At 45.2% G+C, this 22,623-nt stretch overlaps 1 protein-coding gene across 4 annotated transcripts; it reads right to left on the reverse strand.

Annotated features, from left to right (window-relative positions):
* MST1 (macrophage stimulating 1) lies at nt 1–21,431 on the reverse strand. 4 transcript variants are annotated; one of them, XM_081900285.1, is made up of 18 exons: nt 20,394–21,431; nt 18,929–19,061; nt 18,216–18,328; nt 17,648–17,762; nt 16,699–16,835; nt 14,835–14,955; nt 14,026–14,144; nt 12,593–12,755; nt 12,315–12,445; nt 10,940–11,042; nt 9,926–10,062; nt 7,376–7,411; nt 7,082–7,193; nt 6,689–6,766; nt 5,267–5,413; nt 3,006–3,148; nt 1,402–1,541; nt 1–1,015 (listed from the first exon to the last, which is right to left on the reverse strand). In XM_081900285.1, the coding sequence occupies exons 1-18, from the start codon at nt 20,443–20,445 to the stop codon at nt 854–856; spliced, it is 2,142 nt and encodes a 713-aa protein (XP_081756411.1). In that variant the 5' UTR covers nt 20,446–21,431; the 3' UTR covers nt 1–853. The 4 variants fall into 4 exon arrangements, with proteins under 4 accessions (XP_081756411.1, XP_081756412.1, XP_081756413.1 ...); XM_081900286.1 differs by having other exon boundaries at nt 12,593–12,752; nt 20,394–21,430; XM_081900287.1 differs by having other exon boundaries at nt 3,042–3,148; nt 20,394–20,829.
* Between the last annotated feature and the right edge of the window lie 1,192 nt (nt 21,432–22,623).

Raw genomic sequence — 22,623 nt, forward strand, 5'->3', positions numbered from 1 at the left:
TGAATTATTACTATTAATTTATTACAAAGTTCTTTTTAATGACATAATAATAATAATACCAACAATATGGAAACTTATTTTGTAACAAGAAAGACAGACAGATGGAAGTTCTTAGGAAACCCGGTGCCTTGCTTAGTGGGGGATGCAGTGACATGGAGCCTGCGGTGTGGCCTCAGCCTATATGACAGTCCCTGGGAGGGAGAGAGGGAACTTTCCTTCAAAGAGATGAGAAAGTGTGTAAAAGAGCTACTGCGGTTTTGTTGCTGCTGGGGAGAGCATGACACCAATATTATTTGTTCAAACCTTCTGAAAGTGTGTGTTTCTGTATGGAAGGTACATAAACCAATGTAGAAGCCTGACTTGAAATGATTTTAAAATTAGCTCAGGTTGTAGAGCACGAGACTCTGAATCTCAGGGTTGTGTGTTTGAGCCCCACATTGGGCAAAAAGATTCCTGCATTGCAGGGGGTGGACTAGATGGTCCTTGTGGTCCCTTCCGACTCTACAATTCTGTGATACATGGGATTGTGCTGCGATGCATTCAAACAAATTACTACTGTATCAGTTTGGTGGTGTTTTCTTCTATTGATATACCTGTGATTCCATGATGACAGCTATTCCTGTAGAAGGGGAAGAAAAGTGTGTCCGGGTTATGGCAGCATTTGTTTCAAAAGCATCACCTATGTGCTCCTAAAGGGCAGGCTCAGCACAATGTTCCCCCAAAGTTCACAGCCCGGCTTGGAAAATGTCCTCTCATTTGGCAACACTGATCCTTATTAAAGGACCTCAGATCTCAAGGATGGTGATTGTGGAGGAAGGAAGACTTCATGATGAGTTGGTTCCAGCCACACAGCTCAGCTCAACTTCATTACTTTGTTGATCCAGTCAACATAAAGGGAGACACGGATGAAGGTGGCAGGCTTCTCTTTGTGAGCGCAAACGCGGTTGGGAGTGATCACACCTTCCAACACCCAGCAGTCATGAGTCAAGCAAGCCAAGGGGCCTCCAAAGTCACGCTGAAGGTGTGAAGCGGAGAACAAAAGACAAATTCAGTTCAAACAAAAAATGGCTCGGTGCCTGTAGGGCAGAGCAACACCATCAAGGCACAAGAGGTGGTTTTTCTTCTTAGAATTTGCTCAAGTATTTATGTCTCCCCTTTCCCTGTCATGAGTTCCTTTCTTTGTGGATCCCCTCATCCACTTCTTCCCTCAGAGGACTGTTTCCTGGTACTGATCTTAACCTTTATAGCCTTTTCCTAACCCTGTCTTCCTTCCCTCTCTGCAGGTCCCTCCTTCTCTTGGGAATCTACATGAGAAGCAGAAGGAGGATATGTGTCTCACTTCACATATCAGAGCACTCAAAGCAGCTCAGTTCAGCCGCTCACATACCCTGCCTTGCTTACCTCACAGGCTCCCACAGGTACGTTCAAGGGCGCTGTGCACAATTCACTCTCCTTCACACGGCCTCGAAGAGCCACATTGCAGTCTTGGTTGCTCATGATTGGCAGCTTGGCCACATTGAGGACATTTTCATTACCAGTGCCTGCATGGGGAGCAGAATCAGAGGCTTAGGATCAACGGTTGGGGGTCACCCTGAGGGTGAGGGCAGTATCCCCCCCAAAAAAACACTTTGTTTATGGCTTGAAATCTGGGTGGGTGGGGAAGTGTGGAAGGAAAATTAGTGTGGAAGGAAAATTATTGGCTGCCTGTTTGGCTTCAGACCTATGATAATGGTGGGTATAAGACTCCTGTTGGTGAGAGCTAGTATAGGAGTGTCTGAACTACCCCAAGTGAGAGATGGGAGCAGGCTCCCTGGATGCTTGAGGAGTCTCTCAGAACCACGCTAAGGGATACAGGTATATTACACAATACTTTTTATTTCTGTGTTTGGCAATACAGTAGTCTAATTTTAAGGTGTTAACCTAATTTTAACTTTTGCACTGTTTTATACAATGTTGGCTTTTTGTACTTATTTATTGATATTATGGTTGTTTCTAATAATATTCTTTGAACTGTTATCCTTATTGCTCATTTGATATGCTGTGAGCCACTCTGGGCACAATCTCCTGGAAAAGTGGCATACAAATCAACAAATGGTGGTGAGGATGAACTGGCTTAGGCAACCTCCTGTATAGCTGGACCATGTCATGAGGGGCACACACTGTGAGGCAGGGCCAGTGAGTGGGTCCAGCATGCATCAAAGCTTTTTATTCAACTGGGGAACATAAGCCCTGCAGCTGATGTGGCAGAAGGAAGGAAAGTGAGAATACACGGAATTAGAGAGTAGCCACTAAAGAAGTTCCTGGCAAATTGGAAGAGTGAGTGGCTGCCAGACCATGATTCTGTTTAGAGAACTGAAATGTGTGGTGTGTGGGGTTGCCTTTCAGAAAAGTTCAGAAACTGCAGTTGGCCCAATACAGGACTACAATATTGCTAACTGGGACTGAGTGATTCAGTCATATTGCTCCAGAATTTTGTTAGCTGCTCTAGTTCTCAGACCATTTCCAGTCTCAATCCAAAGCGCCCGTATTAACCTTCCAAGTGCTTAATGGCTTAGGACCAGGTCAGATCAAAGATGGCCTCCTTCCACATTTATATACCTGGACCTTGAATGTTCTTCAGTGGCCTTTCTTCAGGTGCCCCCACCAAGTGAAGCAAGATGGCAGACTGCCTGGGGGAGGGGACTCCACAATGGTAGCACTCGGTTGTGAAGTGCCCTTCCCAAAGAGACTCACCTGGTACCTTTTATCCGATAATTTAAGCACCAGATAAACACTTAAAACAAATTCCCAAATCTGAGGTTTTAGTGTCCTGAACCACTATTTATGTGCTGTGTATTGTAATTATCTGCTTCTATTATTATTATTATTTTAATATTGTTATGCTGCACACTCTTGTTTCAATGATACAAAATAATAAAATAAAAATAAAAAACAGAGTCACCCAGATAACAATCTTACTGAGTGGCCTTGTATAAATATAGTAAAAAAACAAAAAACCTACCCACCAATTGTTCCCCAATGCCCTTTTTCTGAGACTGTACCTCTGGTGTCTCCCCATCCTGCAATCTCACATACGGTGTTCGCAGGCACAATGTAACGCTCAGGGGGAAGACAGATCAGTGCCACACGCTGATTCAGAATTGCTGGCCTTCAGAAAGAAAGAAAGAGGCTATAAAACCACCAATATTCAAATAAGAGAGCCAAGATAATACCACTGCAAGTTGCTGGCTGTGCCAGCGTCATGCCTGTGGCTGGCTGCTCATGCAACTGCAACGCTTACCGAACTTTTCCATGTATAAGCTAGGTTTTTTTACTTTAAAATAAGGTTAAAAATCTGGGGGCATCTTATACACGGATAGTGCATATGCCCATTTTCTAAATTTGGGGTCCCCAAAAGTAGGGGGAGTCTTATACACGGGGGCGTCTTATACACGGAAAAATACGGTCATTCTGTGTGTGTGGCAATAGCTTCTACACATAGCTATGAGCAGGGAGCAGATCCTGTAGGAGATGTCGTTGGGCTCCAGCTCCCATTAACCACAGCTAGCATGACCAATGGTCAGGGATGCTGGGAACTACAGTCTGACCACTTATCAGTCATTCCTGATTTAGGTTGGTTCAGTTTCTGAGATAGGAGGATATTCAAAAGTTATCAGTAGAGGCAAAGTAGGGTTGGCTAGCCTTTCAAGAAGGGTGATGTAAGTAAGATTCCTACTTCTGGCAAGGGCTGTTGATGACCAGTGAAGTTCCTTCTGTTGTGCTTCCACTATTCCATGGCATAAGAGCTTTGAGATATGGAGACAACCACACAACTCACTGAAATCCACTACAGGTGAGAATTACAATCGCATTTCCCTGGAACTCCCCAGGGAAGAGGAGTCTCAGAATTTGGCTTCCAGGAGAACATCACCATTGCTAGGTCCAGGAAAGGGAGGTGCCTGTCAATCAGGCAGAGGAGAAACAACATCCTCAAAACCTAAAACTGATGCTGAATTTAGCCTTGTCCTGGATATCCTGTTCCACCTGTTAAACACTCCTGTTGAAATCCATCCATCACATCACATCACTTTATCTTTCTCATCTGCCAACTCCCTCTTGCACATATCACTGCCCTCACAGACTGCTCCCCTGAAGGCTATAGTTCTCCATAGAATGAACCACAGGAGTAGAATTCTAGCTGAAGGACAGAAGATGGTGCCCCAACTTCCAAGGTGGTAGGAGGCACTCTACACTTGAGCCATCATTTAGTGTTATGCACCTAGGCCAAGAGGCAAGCCAAACAAAAAAATATATTGGCGTCTACTATAATAATAATAGTGTGTGTCTATATCTTTTGATGTAATAATAAAAAATTATCTGTTTTCTGTTAACCTAACACAAAAAGGAGCATAGGAAGCTGCCTTATACTGAACCACACCTTTGGCCTATGTAGATCAGTTCTGTCTGCTTCAACTGGCAATGGGGTTCCAGACTGGAGTCATCCCAGCCCTATAGGGAGATGCCTGGGATTGAACCATGCATGCAGAACAGATGGCCCATCACTAAGCTATGGCCCTGCCCCTGCCCCTATTTAAAAAAAAGGTTAAATGCCAAGGCCCCAAGATAAGAACAACTAGGCTGGCTGGTCCCCCAACCCCACATTGGGCTGTGGAATTGCACTGGCAGGTATGGGACACCCTCAGTCTTCCATGCACTGCTCAGTCCCACCTCACTGTGCTGAATGTGTGCATTTATGTGGGGTGACGGTCATCATTCCCTTTCCAAGACTTGAAGATTTCACAGCATCCAGTTGGACTCTCCAATGTCAATGAGGGTGGTCTTCTCAAGAACCAGTCTACACATATTCAAGAATGTGCAAGTGCAATGGGTAAATAGGATCCATCGACATCTTCAGACAGAGCTGTGGAACCTCAGGCCCTGGAATGATATCTAGGCCTCTCTATCTGGCCTCTCTGCAGTTCACACACACTCATTGGCCCTGCATCACACCACAGGTGTTTTTGCCTGCCTAGAATGTGTCATTGAATTCTGAGGGTGCCTCTTGCTTGTCTGGATAGGTGTGTGTAGAAAGTAGCCAGCTGTACAAAGATAGAATTTACATTTGTTGCTCTGCCCACTTTTGCCTCTGGAACTGTTTACCATTGGCACATTGCCAGGAAAGGGATGCAGGCTGAAAAACATTCCCCACCCCTGTTTTAGGATACAAAACATGGAAGCCACATCCATTCTGTAGTAGACACAGAGCCCATCTCCAAAAGGCACTCACCTCTCCAGTTTCAGCATCACCAGAAGAGACTCGGAGGGGCCACACACAATCTTGGAGATGGGAATGGCCTGTTTGTCAGGGTCGTTGGGACCAGGGTTCCTAAAGAGTGTCCCAAGCCAGACTTGATAACCAGACAAGTCAGCTTCACTGCCAATAAGAGGAACACAGTTATCATAGGGGTCCAAAGATTGCAATCCTAAGTGGCAGCTTTTCTACTTGAGCTCCTTTATAAGTGTGTTATGACTGCTTCTTTGGTGTTAGCATCCCAACTCTGGAACATCCTCCTCAGGTAGGCTTGACTGGCTTTGACATTACTGTCGTATCTCGGCTCCTGAACACCTTGGGCGTCGAACATTCTGGTTCCCAAACAATCAAAAACCAGAAGTGAGTGTTCCAGTTTTCGAACTTTTTTTTGGAAGCTGAACGTCCGGTGCAGCTTTCACTATTGTTTCCAACATGCCTGAGCAATCGGGAACCAATCAGAAGCTGCGCCTTGGTTTCCGAACTTTTCAGAAGTTGAATGGACTTCCGGAACGGATTCCATTCGACTTCTAAAGTACATCTGTATAGCCTTTGTGGACTGGGTAACGATGCTCTTGTCTTTTCAGACATTTTACATTTGTTTATAGTTTACTTTTTGGGTTTAGTTGTTGCTAACAGAGGTCACAGCAAAGGCATATTAAGACAAGCCATACTTTTTTTTTTTAAAAAAAATGCAGTTTGCAGCTTCCTCCTTTGAAAGTGAACTTGAACTGAATGCAACTCTGGGACAGGAACTGAAGCTGCTGTTGACTGAGTGCTTTAAATGAGCTGTGCTAGCTGAGCCTCTGCAAACCACGAGCCCTTTGGATATTTGGACTACAACTCCCCTCAGCCCTAGCCAGCATGGCTGACCAGAGTTGTAGTCCGAATCATCAAGAGTTGGGAAAGCTGAGCTAGGGTGTTTCTTTACCCATGGCATTCCTCCTCCCCCCTTTTGCAGAGGCTATTTCCATCTAGGATAAATGACTGGCCAACAGTCAATTGTTTCAGCAAGGCAGCCCCTCAGCAGTTTCCTGTGCAGTATCAGGAATTAGGCTCTGCCACAAAACAACAGTACAGTGGTACCTCGGCTTAAGAACTTAATTCGTTCCAGAGGTCCATTCTTAACCTGAAACTGTTCTTAACCTGAGGTACCACTTTAGCTAATGGGGCCTGCCACTGTTGCTGTGCTGCCAGAGCACAATTTCTGTTCTCATCCTGAAGCAAAGTTCTTAACCCAAGGTACTATTTCTGGGTTAGCGGAGTCTGTAACCTGAAGCATATGTAACCGTGTAACCTGAAGTGTATGCAACCCGGGGTACTACTGCACTGCCTTTCACAAGGGGCACCAGAAGGAGATAGTGCAGGAAACGTCAGAGAAAAGCCAGATAAAATGCTTACCAGGAAGAGAAGCACTGGCGTGTGCTAATGACCCATTGCTCATTCACCAATGATCCTCCACAGAAATGGACTAATTCCCTGTAAGACATATAATACACAAAAACCCGATCAGCTTGCCAGCCAGAGAACTTTCCCTTTTGCAGTGCTTTCATTGCTTGGAACACACAGTGAGAGATGAGTAACGAAGATGAAGGATAAATGAAATGAGGCAGTATCACAGGGCTGAAATCTCCCCTTGAAGCCATTGGATTACTAAGGTGGCTCTTTTCCCATCAGTGCTTCCTGCTGGACAGATTCACTCTGATTTCTTCCCCATAGCAGATGTGTCCAGACCATTGAAAACATTTCATCTTCCTTATGGAACTCCACCACCAGCATTCGTATATTTCTCACCGATTGCGGATGCTGACCGTCCAAGGCGAGTTCCCAGGTCGCCCGCCCACAATACGAGCCCGAAGCTGCACTCGTTCGTCCCTCCTGCCACATTGGTCAAAGACCACGTTATCTGCAACCAGGAATGTGAGAGCGAAGTCAGGCAGAATGCTCTCGGTGGTTAAAAGCAAAACAAGAGATTTCAACTTCCAAAGCTTGTTGGCAAAGTCCAGGTTCCCCAGCCCAGCTGCACTCCCTTCTCATCAGAACTGCCTCCTTCCCAACTGTCACAGGCATCAGGCACAGGAGACTTACCCGGGTTCAGCAAGTTGGACAGCTTATTATCACTGGCTAAAAAGAGGAAACAAAGGGCTGGTTGACATGTGCAAACACAACACTTGCTTTCTGTACACCATTTGATTACTATATACTTCAGGGCTGGTGAACCTGCAGGACAAATCTATCCTGCCAAGTCTCTGCAGGTGGCCTGCCAGCCCTCAGTAAAACTGGATGCCCCATTTCAACTCTATACAAGAACAGGGCAATTTTAATCTACTCGTACTCAGGAACAGACCACACTCATCCCCATCACAGCACTGGGCTGAGAGAAGAAGTTAAATTTCTCCTTGCTGCTGTTTGTTGCAATGGGATGATTTGTCCAGCACAGCACTAAGCTGTGGGAAGAGGTTTAATGCTGATCAACTCCGTAATGGAGAAATTGTCCTGCTTCAATGCTAAACTGAGAAGAATGGTTTAACTCTCTCCTCTCAGCCCAGTGCTGTTAACAGGGTGATTTTAATCTCCAACCACATGCAATCTTCTATCACATGTGATCATTTTTGCATGTTTTGCAATGCTGAAACAGAGCAACAGTGTGCTTTACAGGCCTTCTTCAAAACAGGTGTAGGGGGTCAAGCTGGGGTTTAAAACCTGAAATACAGACTTCCGGGTCGGCGCCATCGCCGAATGGCGGGCTCCCTCCGAGCTCCGGAGGGAGCCTGCTCGGCAGGGGCTGGGTCCTACCGCACCGGCGATGCGGGGACCCTTAAAAACCACGGCCACGGAGGCCGTGGACATGGAGACTCGGCTGGCACCGTCAGCGCCCTCTCGATTCGTGAAGGAGCCTTTTTAAAGGCTACGGATCGGGTGCCGGGGAGGAGCGTGGTGCTTTGAGTCCTCTGCTATCCCTGCCGAGCGCAGCCGCATGCCATCCGGCGGAGAGCGCTGACTTCTTCTATTGAAAATTTGGACCCAAAAGAAGAACCCGTGAGTAATTGGAATATGGACTAAAAAGAGGGATAAATTTTTAGAATTTGGAGCGAACGGGGGAGGTGGAAAAAAGGAAGTCAGCCCCCCCCCAAATTGTAGAAGAGCCAAAACAAAGGACTGGATAACTAAGATCGAGAGGAACCTTATCTTGCCGAACTAGCAACTTCGCGAGGGAAATTTATAAGATTGAGCTGGAGGAGAAAAGTGGAATTCGGATTAAAAAGCAACCCCCCCGGAATCCCTGGAGCGATTCGTGAAAATGCCTGGAGAAGAATAACGGAGGTTTTGACAGCTGTCAAAGAGCTGTCAAAACGGAAGAATGAAATTGAGACTTTGTTATGAGGACTTTGCCGGTTACATTTGTTATAAATTGGAGATAAATTGTTTCAAATAAGGATTTATAAGTTATTTGGACTGGCGGATGTGATCTGGAAGGGAACTTTGTTATTGTAATCCACCTAGAGGAGCTGAGGGACATTGCATGTGTTTTCGACGGGAAACTTGAACAGTTGGATAGAACTTTTAATCTCCTGGGAAACTGCAGAAATGGAACATTATTTTGTCTACAGAGGCCTACACTTTACTGGAAACAATGGATTAATCTGTTGAAAAATGAAAGGAACATGATGTAATGTTTTGCTCCTGAATAACAAGCCTCTGTAGAGACACTAGAAGCCTTTGGAAAAAGAACATTTCTGTGAGGGAACAGGGAAGTAAAAAGGAGGAGAGTGATTGACAAGAACAAGGAAACAACAAGAACTGGACAGAACTGGAGTGGGAACATTAGGGATATCCAGATTTGACAAGCTTATGGATATAAAATTGGAGTTTATACTCCTGGATATAAAAATCTGGATAGAAGAAATGGGCCCCCTTTGATAGACTCCTTCTATGATTGGACATCTGTAATTTAAAAAAAAAAAGACCGGTAAAGAACCAGAGGGATGTGGGTTTAGTGAAATGTGGGTTCATCAGGAAGACATTAGAAGTGGAGGGATAGGAGGAACGCAACAGGGAAAGAGGGGAGGGAAATTTGGAATCCAAAGGTTGTAAAATTATTGTTTGTTTTTATTCTATTTTCATCTGTATTATATTTGAAAGGGGGGAACTCGTGGAAGGGAATAGGTCGACCTTAGGGGATGGAAATTTGGATAAATTGATATTGATGATGAGTGTATTTTGGGAATAAGAATTTGTTGAATATTATTGCTTTTTTGGAAGATTTGGAACACAAGAGGGGGTGGGGAGGGGAAGTCCTAGATATTGGAAAAAGTTTATGAATTGGATTTTATTTGTTTTAATTTGGAAAACCTTAATAAAAATTATTTTAAAAAAAAATAAAACCTGAAATACAGAATGCGTGTGTCAAATGTTATTCCAATATCAAAATGCCCAAGGGGGTTGCTGCGTTGCAGACAAACCTACAAACTAACCAATACAGAACAGGCAAGGTAAGCCAAAGGCTTCACTCCATAGAGTGAACAAAACAGCTGGCAGGGGTCGCAAGTTGCCCACTATTGGTAGAACTGACCAGGATAGGGGGGTCATGTTCATCATGACATTGGCCTAACTCTCAACATTGGCTCAGAAACTCACCACATGGCTTAATAGCACAGTAATCAAACTGAGTTTTCTGATCCATGGTGTAGCACCAGGGGCCATGGCTGTCATTGTCAGGGTTGCGGCAATAATTTTCTTCAAGATGCACAGTGGGGAACATGACAGGGAAGACCCTAGGAGAAAGAAAGGACAACCATCCCTTCAGCACATGAACACTTGACTGCCGCTTGTTCCCTAAATCCCCAAGACCTATCTGGAAGAATTCCTTGTGATGCAACAGATACCCCACTTTCAGTTATTTGTTGTGGTTGATTCAGACATTTGGGAGCACCTGCATTGAGCAGGTATTTGCATTTCCCAGCATACAAATGACAATATTTATATTGTTGGGGGGGTGCAATTCTTTCCCCACAGCTAGTGATACCATCTCAAATGTAATAGCAGAAGCAACATAACATAATGACACTAAGCAGAAGGGGTTATTTTTTGTATGTTTTCTTCTTTTCTTTAGAATAAAAGCCAAACTAAGCCACTCAAATGTGGAAGCACCGACTCAGGTAGTTATTCGCAATTTTTAAAGTGATAAACACTGGCAAGGCTACAACATCCCCCTCCAATATCCCATTTTTATTTTATTTTATTTTTTTTATTTTATTTGTTGATCTTCTCATTTTATTTTATTTTTCAAATTTAGTTCTTTGCGGGCTGTGTACTCCTTTCTCCAGTGCTAGTACAGATTCCCCCCACAATAAGACAATCCCTCTTCCTCACTGTTGCTACACAGGGATGTGGTATGGTGTACTGATTCTGTACCAATACAGTGCTGACAGGTTCAGGTAACCTGAAATATTAAAAATGACAAAGAAGTGCACTTTATTTTACTCTATTCTATCCCCCCCCTATTTATTTTGGGGGTGTACAGGGCTTACAGCTTTTGGGAAAGGAATTGATGGCTAGGCCCCAAAATCCAGGGGGGGGGGAGCAGGCTCTTTACCTTCAGAACTCATATGGTTGAGAAATTTTCATTAGGACAGACCATCACATACTCACTGTGGTTTGTGAGGTGACTGCTCTTTCCACTTCTGGCAAGTGATTCCCTTCCGGGTTTTACTAACGGTGCCTCGATATTCGACTCCATTTCCATGATAACAGTCTGTGAGGACAAATGACCCACTTGAGTGCCATTGCCTACTATACACTTCAATATCATCTCTAACACAGCAAACCGTAAGGACATAAAAACAGCCTGGTGGATCAGGGCAATTATCCAGCTAGTCCAGCCTCCTGTTCTCACAGGGCGTAACCAGATGCCTATGAGGAGCCAAGGAAGCCATCCCTGTTGTTGCTGCTGTTGAACCACCCTGAACAATTAATCAGCAAACCTGGCAACCTCACTGTTTACCTGCTAACTCTAGGTCATTTATGAACAAGATAAAAAGCACAGGTCTGGATACTGATCTGGGAGGGACTCCACTTTCTCCATTGGAAGAACTTTTCCATAATTCCCACTCACTGCTTCCTGTTTCTGAACCAGTTATTGATCCACAAGAAGACCTCTAAAAAGGAGACTCAGCGTCACGGGCCCCGGTGCCGTTGCTTTGCGAAAGTCAACTGCAACTGAGAGTCAAGTGTCAGCTGGACCGCTTCTATCTGTTTGCTTCTTGGCATTTCCAAAGAACTCAAAAAGGTTCGTGAGACAGGACTTAGCCTTACAGAGGCCATGTTGGTATGACTTCAGCAAGACTTGTTCTTTTATATAGTTAAGTGATTCTATGCTTGGTAGCTGTAAACTTGGAAACCTCTGTCAAACCCTCCAATACCAAATCACATACAAAAGCTTTTTTATGGTGCAATATTATAATACAGTACTATACTATACCATACCATACCATACCATACTATACTATAAAGGTAAAGGTAAAGGTACCCCTGCCCGTACGGGCCAGTCTTGCCAGACTCTGGGGTTGTGCGCCCATCTCACTCAAGAGGCCAGGGGCCAGCGCTGTCCGAAGACACTTCCGGGTCACGTGGCCAGCGTGACATCGCTGCTCTGGCGAGCCAGAGCTGCACACGGAAACGCCGTTTACCTTCCCGCTAGAAAGCGGTCCCTATTTATCTACTTGCACCCGAGGGTGCTTTCGAACTGCTAGGTTGGCAGGCGCTGGGACCGAGCAACGGGAGCGCACCCCGCCGCGGGGATTCGAACCGCCGACCTTTCGATCGGCAAGCCCTAGGCGCTGAGGCTTTTACCCACAGCGCCACCCGCTGACCCATACTATACTATACTATACTATAAATATAATATAATAATATTTTATATTATATTGGCGCTACTCAGACTTGAATAGAAAGAGAAAAGAAAGAATCACTGTTGAAAGGATCCCACTCGATCCCAGCTCATCAGACCAGTCCATCCAGCTCTCACCTTCTGTCTGCACATCCTCAGCACAGCGTTTGATCTGCAAGCAAAAGGCCGTCCTGATGTTGGGGAGGCTAGTGAAACACCAAGGGGCCTCTGAGCCATCCGGATTCCGGCAATAATTCTCCTTAAGGCCCCTAGATATTGCAAGACAGAGTATCAGCAGCTTCCTCACCTGCCCACAGAAGCACCAAAAGACTCCTAACTGGGCTCAACTTGCACCTGAAACTTCTGGGGACTGGGCAAATTCAAGAGACCCTCCATGTTGCTGAATAAGGACCTACTTGCACTCATATTTCTCAGGCAGGAAATGGTGACGGTGAGGCATCTGAGAGTCCCAGCGTTGGCAGGGGATTCCCGTTGCAGTGATGTTCACTTTGCCTCGATAGTCTTCTCCTTTCATTCTGAAGCAGCTGGTTGTAGACGGGAGGTGTCGGCGCTTCTCTACTTCCAGGGGTGGAAAAAAGGAAATCAAAGCCACAATTATTTCAAAAACCAATTTTACCACACCAATATAGTAGCATACATCATAAATAAGACAGAAAAAACATAGCTACAAAACTAATTCTAAACACACTTCAAAGGCCTTGTGAAACAAAATTTCAAGTTACTCATTTGTGGGAGAGGGTTGCAGCTGAAGTTTCAAAACTGATATTTTACATATGTGCTTACATTCTGGATGTTTTTTAAATTAATGATGATCAGTTTCAGAATTGATTTTTAGACTTTCAAGACAGCATTTTACAGACTTCACAGGAAAATGCAGATTTGTGTGCATCACCCGTTTTGGGAGTGGAAGTTTTGGGGTCAGAGGTCGCGTGCATCAGGTAGATGCTGAGGTGAAGATAAATGGGAATTTTTCACCTTGGGCACCTGTGCATATTTAACCACCTATAGCTGAGTCCATGCTAAGTGAATTTAGGATTGTTCAGTGTGAGTTTCTACGGACATTTGCACACTCCCCTTGAGAACAAACATATCATTGCCAAAGCTCATTGTCACTGGCTCTTGTGTGGACCTTGGGTTAAGGTGGGCCCAATCTTCTCTATTGAACTGAAAGGGAAAGAGGTGTCTGTTGCTAAATGGCTGCTCTGCTCTGCCCTCTCCTCCCTTTTATTCCATAAGAACATGTTGTACTCCCTGTCCTCTCACATCAGCAGGTGAAACAAGTGCAAAATTAATTGGCTCTCAAATCACTAATAACAGTGGTGGGGACAATGCCACCTCAAAGGGTGAGCAGAAGAGGGAAACCCAGCAGGCAGGGGTCAACCTGCTGAATTTTTCTTAGGAACAGATTTCACTCAGTAGCATACCCTTCAAGACAATACTCTCCCTATTGTTGCTATCAGGTGAACCCTGAAATCAGGGGTGGAGAAAGAGGGGTGCGGTGGGAGCAGGTTGCCCTGGGTGTCACCACTGAGGGGGGTGACAAAATGCCAGGCGGCACTCACCGCTGGGCCTGCAGCGCGCCTGAGCCTCTCCTGGGAATGACGCGGTGGCTTGGGCGCCCGCAGGCTACACACTACCCCAAGCGGTCCACCTGCCGCCTCCCCCTCAGCTGTAGGACAGCTGAGTGGGAGGAGGCAGGCAGACTCCTTGGAGGCCCCACAGAGTGTCCTGCCCTGGCTGGCCCTGCTCCTGGATGCAGGGCACGCGCGTCACCCCAGGCGCCCAATTGGCTTGCTCCGCCACTGCCTGAAATCTCAGGAGGACTTACTGCATTTCCGAATGTGGCAATATTCTCGCTCCTTAGTTGGATCTGTTGTGTAACACCAAGGACGCTCGGAACTGTCAGGATTACGGCAGTAATTGTCATCCAGGTCTTTATCAGGGTATCTTTAAGCAGCAGGAGAGAGAAGAAGGATGTGTGTGAAACCATGTGCACATTGTTTCTCTTTTCACTTGCTCCTACAACAAACCACAATTTGCACCTCCTGCAGGAAGATAAAAGGGCAGCTCCTGCTTCTGTCTCGGTCTGTCCTATTTGAATATGTCCCATCCGATATGCACACATTTCACTGGATGTCAGGACTGAATATCCCCCTCTGAACAAAGGAGAGATGCAAATAGCTTCTCCTTCTCAACAAGCACCACGGTGGCTGGTGTAGGCACCTTTTTCCATTTGGGGGGGGGGCATGCCCACAGCTTTTCCTCTCCTCTTTTAAATGTGGGAACCATTTTGTGCTATGCAGACACTCTACAAAGCAGCCACTTTGTGACCAACAATATTTTCTCAAAATTCCAAATGCGCCCACTGGCCAATTTCTGTTACGGGCCTAGTAGTTCACTGTGAGGCACCAATGTAGCTTGGGGCAGATTCATAGCTGTCAACATTTTCCTTTTTTTAAGGGAAATTCCCTTATTTTGAATAGGATTCCTCGCAAGAAAAGGGAAAAGTTGACAGCTATGGGCAGATTCCCACGTCTGCCAAAAAGCTCCATAACGAGGGGCTCCCCAGTCACTTTATGATGTGAAATGTCCCTACCCTGCCCTTTAATATGTTTCCCAAGGACTGGAACTTAGTACTTGTTTGGCTGGTATGGGTGCCTGTGAGGGTGCTGCAGGTCCCATCGTTGGCACTCTCTGCCAGACTCAGTGTGATCCACGAAGCCACGATAGTCCTCCCCATTACATGACAGACACGCAGCTGTAATTCAAAGACAGACAGAGAGAGTCACTGCAGAATAAAGCCTGCTCAAGCCTCACCTGACACCTCAGCTGGAAAGGTGAAGAGAGGACACATTCTGCAAAAGTTACTGGCACAAGCAAACCCCAGAAGACACGAGCAGATGAGCAAAACCTGAGCAAGCAAAGTGTGCCCCAGGCAGCTGGTTTGAGGTATCCTGAAAGGGCAGTAAAATATACTTGGAGTTGCGTAGTGATTTCATGCTCCTTATTGCAGCTCGTAAACAGTGAATGAATTTCCACCCAAAACCTCAGGCTTTACATACATTATTTGCACAATGGGTCCCCTGTGATTGGCTGACTCTGCTTCCCTCCTGGAGCCTGATTGGGCTGCTCCTGCAGGCCTATCGGTGGTTGCATTCTAGAATCCTACCAGCCTAATTGGCTGATTAACTTCCTCCTGAGGCCTGATTGGGCTGCTCCTGCAGGCCAATCAGGTTGTTGCGTTCTAGGGTCCCACCTGCCTATTGTTCTAGGATCCAAGCTCAGTACATAACAGGCAGCAAAAGTGATTGGTAAGTTCTTTAATTTACTACAGCAGGGAAAGGGAAAAGCACTTGTAGGGTTTTCTGCCTCAAGTGCCACAATCAGTTGGCCACCCATGGCTCTTAGGCATGTTGACTTGATCTGTTGCTCCACCTTAGGCAGCAAAATGTCTTGGGCTAGCCTTGTCAGCAAGCACCGATACCAATGCAAAGCAATGTGAACGTACACATAGAAAGAGAAGACACCAGGCAACTTGAGCAGAGGCCAAACAAGCAAGATCAGACGGAGACAAGATATGAGACTCCTGAGACCTAAGCAGATATCAGACAACACAAGCAAAGCAAGCTGACAAGAGCCAGCATGCAGTGAGATGAGAGAGGACACCAGACTGGACGTAGGTTGATAACCATCAGCGCCATCTCACACAAATAAACACGCAGAGACACCAGGCAATGCCAGACATCAGACAGAAGCAGGTCTCAGTATCATTGCACCATATTTAACCTTAATGCTTCTTGCATGTTGCTTCAATATCTGCAGCAGATACCGTACAACTAGCAAGACTAAATTTCGAAGGGGGAATTCACGGTCATCTTCAGTTATAGACAATCAAATTAAAATAACTGGGCAGTGTCCAACTAAGGTTTATGCAGAACAGGCCCATTAAAATTAATGGACCTAGCTTAGTCATGATCATTGATTTCAGGAGGTCCACTCTTGAGTAAAATACAACCCATCGTTTGCACAATCACAGCAAGCTGGCGCTGGCCCAGAAAATATGTCCTCCTGATCCACAATATTGTGTTCCCATATGGCAATCATGGGCTCAGCATAAAGGGGGAACAAAAGTCCAGACTAGCTGTTTTCATTACTGACGCTGAGGAATTCTACCTACTGCTGGGTTAGTGCTAGTCAGAGACAAGATCTTGGGCTAGTTCATGGAGTTAATTAAAAATGATGTTGGAAGAGGCTTCACTTGATTTGAAAATCCCACTGGCTTCTTTCACCTGAAAGGCTACAATATTGGGTCCATTTTTCCAAAATTATTGGAGCATTGAACCTGGCAATACCAGTGCTTCAAATGATATGTTTGAAACTGAAACCTCAGTAGTGCAAATGCATATTTGCCAATAATTGTAACTTTGTGAATAATTTTGTGAGATTAGTCAGTGGCTCAGCGAGTGAGTGGTATGCAGGTTTCTCAAGCCAATCTACATACCATTTTCACATTTCTTGATGCCACAGCTTTGGTGCCGGGTTGTAGGGTCAGTAGTGTAGCACCAGGGGCCATGCTCATCATCATCAGGATTTCGGCAATAATTTTCTTCCAAACCATTATATCGTGATGGGGAAAACCTTATAGAACAGAGGCAAACTGTCAGGCTCAGGCAAATGCTCCAAACCAAAAGGATCCTTTTAGCAATTAATCTAGAACTCTCTGCAAAAATCAACCCTCTGTTTTATTCAAACAGAAACCTCAATTTTGAAGCCACAATTAATTAAAACAAAAGTTAAAATACAGTTGTACAAGTAATTAAAATACAGTTTGCCCTGACAACAGTCCAGCAATCAGCACAGTCAATCCATTCACTTTCAAAGGCTTGTTTGAATATGAAGGTCTTAACCTGCTGACAGAAGGATAACAAACAACTCCCATCATCTCTGATCATCATGCTGGCTAGGACTAATGGGAGTCCAACAACATCTGGAGGGCCACAGGTTCCCTACTCCTGCTCCTGGTCCTGCAATGTTCAACAATGGACATTTCTTAACTCATCTAACACACACAAGCCCTGGGAAGAAATAATAATAATAATAATAATAATAATAATAATAATAATAATAATACCCCACCCATCTGGTTGGATTTCTCCAGCCACTCTGGGTGGCTCCCAACAGAATAATAATAATAATAATAATAATAATAATAATAATAAGGCGACAAAACATCAAACGTTAAAAACTTCCCTAAACAGGGCTGCCTTCAGATGTCTTCTCAAAGTCAGATAGTTGTTTATTTCCTTGACGGGAGGGCGTTCCCACAGGACGGGCGCCACTACCAAAAGGTACAGTAGGACCATGTTCTCACTATTTACACTGCACCTGTATTATGTTGTTGTTTTAAGGATTTATATTTCACTCTTACTTCATCCCTCATAAAGATTTACCTGTGGTCGTGCGGAGTCTTTTTGCCCCAATGTTGACAGGTTTTCCCCTTCTCAGTCACCGACTGGTTCCCTCTGTAGCTTGTCCCATTTCCCATGATGCAGCGCCTTATGTAACCTGTGGAAGGGAGAGATGACAAGTGATGGAGATACTTTAAAGCTCATGCACAAAGGCACAGGACACCTGAGCACAGCAGGGCAGTGTAACTGGACTTCTGTCCTTTGATAAATTCCAAGGTGGCATGACACAAGCGGATTAGCATAGAGCAAACGTTAGTTGCCCCCTCTTTTTCCCTTACTCCACAAAAACAAGTGGGGGGTTCTTAATAGGTATTTTAACTCTCAGCCCCCACCCCGGCCTGCTCCTTGCTGCCCACGGTCATCTCCCTCTTGACCTGCTTAAGTCAGTACTCTCACAGCTCACCCAATCATTGAACAACTTTTATTCTCCAAATTGCAGCAGAGTCATTTCTGTTGACTAAGGACCCCTTCAGAACATATTTCCATTGCACATTTGTGATGATTCCTCACATTCCCCTTTCTTGCAAAGTTCAAGTCTGCGCCATCCTACCTTTTTTCTGGTAGAGGTCATAGTGGACATTCCTCTGCAACTGAGTGTGGGGTGTATTCTGGGTGAAATTCAGCAGCTGGCATCGATTACTGTGCAAGTTGTAGTGGAAGGCTCTGGAGGAGTGACACAACAGCAGAATATTCATTGGCCCAGAAAAGCAACCAGAATATCCCATGTCCCATTTTGGCATTTGCTTCCATATACAACAGATTCCCAGTTACCCTAGCTTCTGCTTTCCATTGTTATTTGAATTCTATCTCGGCCACCTCCTCACACCTCTGCTAATAATAAGCATAAAGTCTTATTGTGTTCATAAATTATTTCGGCAGTCCTGACAGCAACTATGTATGGTAAGTCAATATTATTCCTATATTCCACCTGTGAAGGTAGAGATGCTGAAGCTGAGATAGCAGCTTGCTGAAGGCCACCAAGGCTAGATAAACCAAAGACCTAGATTTTAATTTTGTTACATTTCTATCCTGCCTCCCCACCCCGACCACCATGGAACCTAAGGCAGTCTACCTGTGATTCTCAAGTGGCCTCCCCATGCAGGCACTGACCACCAGACCCAGACCTGCTTAGCTTTAGCAAGGTGATGGCCTTGCGTGCCTTCAGACCATCTCCTGGGACCAAAGGCAGGTCCTCCTGTTCGTCGCTGTATGATTCTGTAGCTCCTGTGCCCTTGTGCTCTGTGTTCTGGCTTTGCCTCTTACCTGCAGTCAAGCCACAAGACACAACCCCGTGCACACTCTTCTAAGGCCTTGGGCTGCTCCGCCCTCTGGTAGGATAAATGGACTAGCTTAGTCGCTTTTAGTTTCTGGAAGTCATTCAGAGGAGAACGCTGGCCTGGAAAGACATTTTTAAAATGCACATTGCTCTGGCCCCTTGAAAAGAATCGAGAATCCAACCAGCTTCAGAAGATGCAGGGCACAATCCAGAGAAACAAGCAAGCAAGCAGGGCCCCTAACACTTAAGATGTGATCTTCTAGCAGTTTGTGAAGCCAGGGAGTAAGGGACAGTTTTGGAGCTGGGGATGGAGAAATCTGTCAGTTTTGGTTTCCTTCCATTTCTCATTTTTTCCAATCTTAAATTCTGTTCTCATTTACACATTGCTTTACATTTTTTTTTTAAAAAAAGAAAAAATCATCTGCAAATTTCTCATAATATACAGTTTTGGAAAACAATTTCTTCTGATGTAATATTAATGGTATTTTTTATTAATATGTGTGGGGGTTTGCACACTTTAGTTGAGTACATGCTTTTTTTGCATGCATTAGCTATAGAACTGCATTGCCAAATTCAGACCCACTGAATGTTGGTGATGAATCTGTCAAAGGCTCTTGAGCCCCGCCAAGGGAGAGAGGGAGGCAGAGACACTACCTAGAAGTCAGGCCAGATTCAACTCAGTTGTTGCTCTAGCCGGAACCAGTGCAACAAGTCCCACCGGCACTATGGGGCTGTTCCCCTCTCTCCTCCCTCCGTGTGCCTCCACGCCCCCTCCAAATCAGCTCTGGGTTAGGGAGTCTGGAGAAGCCCCAAAGCAGGGCATGGAGGAAGGAGAGGAGAGATTGTTCTATCTAGCAAACAGAAATACCTGCACAGATGAAACAACCACCTTAGCACAATTTTGAGTTCCACCCATTGTGTTTGCTCTTAGCAATTGCTTCTTGCTTGCTTATCTAGAGCTCTGAGGGGACATGAGAGATTGGGATAGCAAGAGTTGGGAGGAAGACAAGCCAGTTCTCTTCCTCACTCTGCTCACTAGAGGCTCTTCCAGACAGCCTGCTTATTGAACATCCATTCCAATTCACATGCACAAAGCTTACACTGTGGTTAATGTTTACTGCGCATGTTTTTGATTTGCTCATGGGGAATTATACAACCACACACGCAGAATTCACCATTTGCTTGCAGTGTTTATAAGTCTTCCTGTTAATCAAGTGTTTGTTCCACACTTTTCAGCCTGTTTCCCCATCACTTTCCAAACCACAAGGGATTTGTCACACTAGAGCACTTTAATCCACTGTAATCATGCAAACCTAAATTTCCAGTATAGAACTGAATTCGTCCCATAAAATACTGACAGTTCGGAGGCAGCCCAGAGTGGAAGCCCCTCACCAGGAATTCTTACCCACCTCTAGTCAGCATATACTCAGAAATGGGAGAGAAGTTTCTTACCTGTGCTGAAGGTACAGCCCAACAGAAGGAGCAGAGCACCCACGGCCTGCATGATTCCCACCGGCAGGACCAGCCTTTGCAGTTTGGCTAAATGGATCTGCCAGCTGGGCTGTGCACACAGGAATATCCCAGCAGGAAGCAAAGGCACAGAGCCCCCCTGACCCCACTGGCCAAATATTTACCCAGAGCTCACGTGTCAGGAATAATTCTGGAGGAGGGAGAAGTTTAGAGGGCCTGGGGTACAGTTGCTCATGGGAGACTTATCAGAGTGGACCTCCTTAAGTACCTCTCCACTCTTTCTTTCTCAGCTCCTTCAACCAGTGGGCTGGCCCCTTCCCCAGGTCCCAGCTGACACAAAACACTTATTTTGTTTTTAAAAAATCTGTATGATGCAATGCCAAGTTAGGAAATTGCTCCCACCCAGTCCGAGCTGGCCCTGACTCAGGAGCCTTCCCCTTCCTGTAAGTGGCCTGGTGGGTGCTACGCCCCACATTCTCAGAAACCCTCCCCAGTGAACAAGCCCCAACGGAGGAAAAAGCTTAAAAAAAGAAAGAAGAAACAGCCAGCGCAGAGTGAAGATCAAGAGCCTATGGAAACTGTTTGCAAGGTTATAACTGGAACTTCAAGCCGAGGGCAGCCACATCCACAAAGGGATAGAAGAAGGCACTTCAGAAGAGCAGAATCCCTAAAGGTGTGGGCAACAGAGCAAAAGAGAGACTTACAAGGAAGTGCACAGCCTGGGGGCACAGAATGAGGATGCGCACCTTAAATGGATCAAAGCTCTATGTTCTTTAGGCCGTATCTGAAGAAAAGCAGTACCTGCTGCTTTCTGCCCACTATGCAACTTTAAAGGCATGTGGCCAGGAAACCAAGGTCCACTGGGAAACTGCTGTTTACACACGGATATCATGCCAAAGTGGAGACCAACTTGGTCCCATCCCTTGACTAGAGAGGGAGCAGCTGCAGGGAGCTTGCTTCAACCTTACATGCTAGACGAAAGCTCTTATTCAAACTTATTTGAAATAACACATAAGAAATAGTGTCTGAATTTAGTCTTTTTCCTTGACCTGCCCGATCCCTTTTCCTTTTGGGCTGCGTCTTTTAGACTGAAAGTTCAAGGGTGTGAACTGTCTTCTTATGATTGTTGTAAGCTGCTCTAAGAGCCCTTTAAAAAAAAAGAAGAGCAAAGTAAAAATACTTTTTAAAACAAGCAAGCGAATGGGGGCGCTGCCAAGAAAATGTGTGGCTATTTACACAGTCTAGGAACAGAGAAGTTATTGCTGAGAGTATGTTGATTTGGAAAATAGATATCCCAACCAATTTTGTTTCCTTGAATGTATTTGCATACACATTAATCAAAACAAGGGCAATTCCAAGTTAGATTTAAACCACCTTTTCCTCCTGACAAGGATAAATTCAATAGGTAACGCTTTCTCCAAGAGTAACAGGGCATGCACCTGTTCAGTTTCTTTCCATTATGCAGCAGTAGAACGCTGAAAGGCACTGTCAATGTCACACCTGAGGTGTACCCTGACAGCATGTTCTTAAGCATATTTGCTTACAAGTTCTACCGAGTTCAATGAGACACTCTACTTAGTAAATGTGTTTGGGGTTACACCCTAACAGCTAGATCTCATCATGCACACATGGGATACTTCCAGAAAGGGCTTCATACAGATTTCTGGGAATATGGGAACACCATTTAGGTTGCCAACTATTTAGTTCATTTTTATATGTTTAGCATCATGACAGACACTGGATGCTATGCATCTGGCACTAAACAGTGTTGAATTGTCTAAACAATCAGGCCTGGTTTTTCTCAGTGTGTGATTGGCACACTAGCTTTCATGCACTTCTGACCCCAGGGATGGACACTGCTTGCCATTCACAACAATGGGCAGAGCTTCACACAGAATGCACATGGGCTGTGGTTTTTGTCTCTCCCCTCCGAAAGCCCTGCCCTTTATTTCTGTACCCATACACATGCATCTTTAAATATGAAATTCACCGGAAATACACAATAGCAAATGTTATCAGTCCTTAGTTATCATGCTTCACAATAGGCTTGTACTTTCAAGGGATGCAGGGTGGGTGGGGGGCAATACCCATTTACCTACATCAATCTGGAATTTGATTTGGTGGAGTTGAAGTAGGAAGTGGAAATGCACAACTGCAATGAAATATTGAAATCATTGTCGCACTCACGCCATTCATTTAAAGCATTTAAAGC

Source organism: Podarcis melisellensis (genome assembly GCF_964234715.1).
Source record: "Podarcis melisellensis genome assembly, chromosome: 2".
NCBI classification, from domain to species: domain Eukaryota; kingdom Metazoa; phylum Chordata; class Lepidosauria; order Squamata; family Lacertidae; genus Podarcis; species Podarcis melisellensis.

What these genes read in the sequence shown, in the direction of transcription:
- MST1 (XM_081900285.1), bottom strand. Translation starts at nt 20,445, where the DNA reads ATGCAGGCCGTGGGTGCTCTGCTCCTTCTGTTGGGCTGTACCTTCAGC. An exon ending in AAGACTCCGCACGACCACAG is followed by an intron (nt 16,836 to 17,647) that starts GTAAATCTTTAT and finishes CTGTTCTATAAG; the next exon opens with GTTTTCCCCATCACGATATA. An exon ending in CACCCATACCAGCCAAACAA is followed by an intron (nt 14,145 to 14,834) that starts GTACTAAGTTCC and finishes TGCTGCTTAAAG; the next exon opens with ATACCCTGATAAAGACCTGG.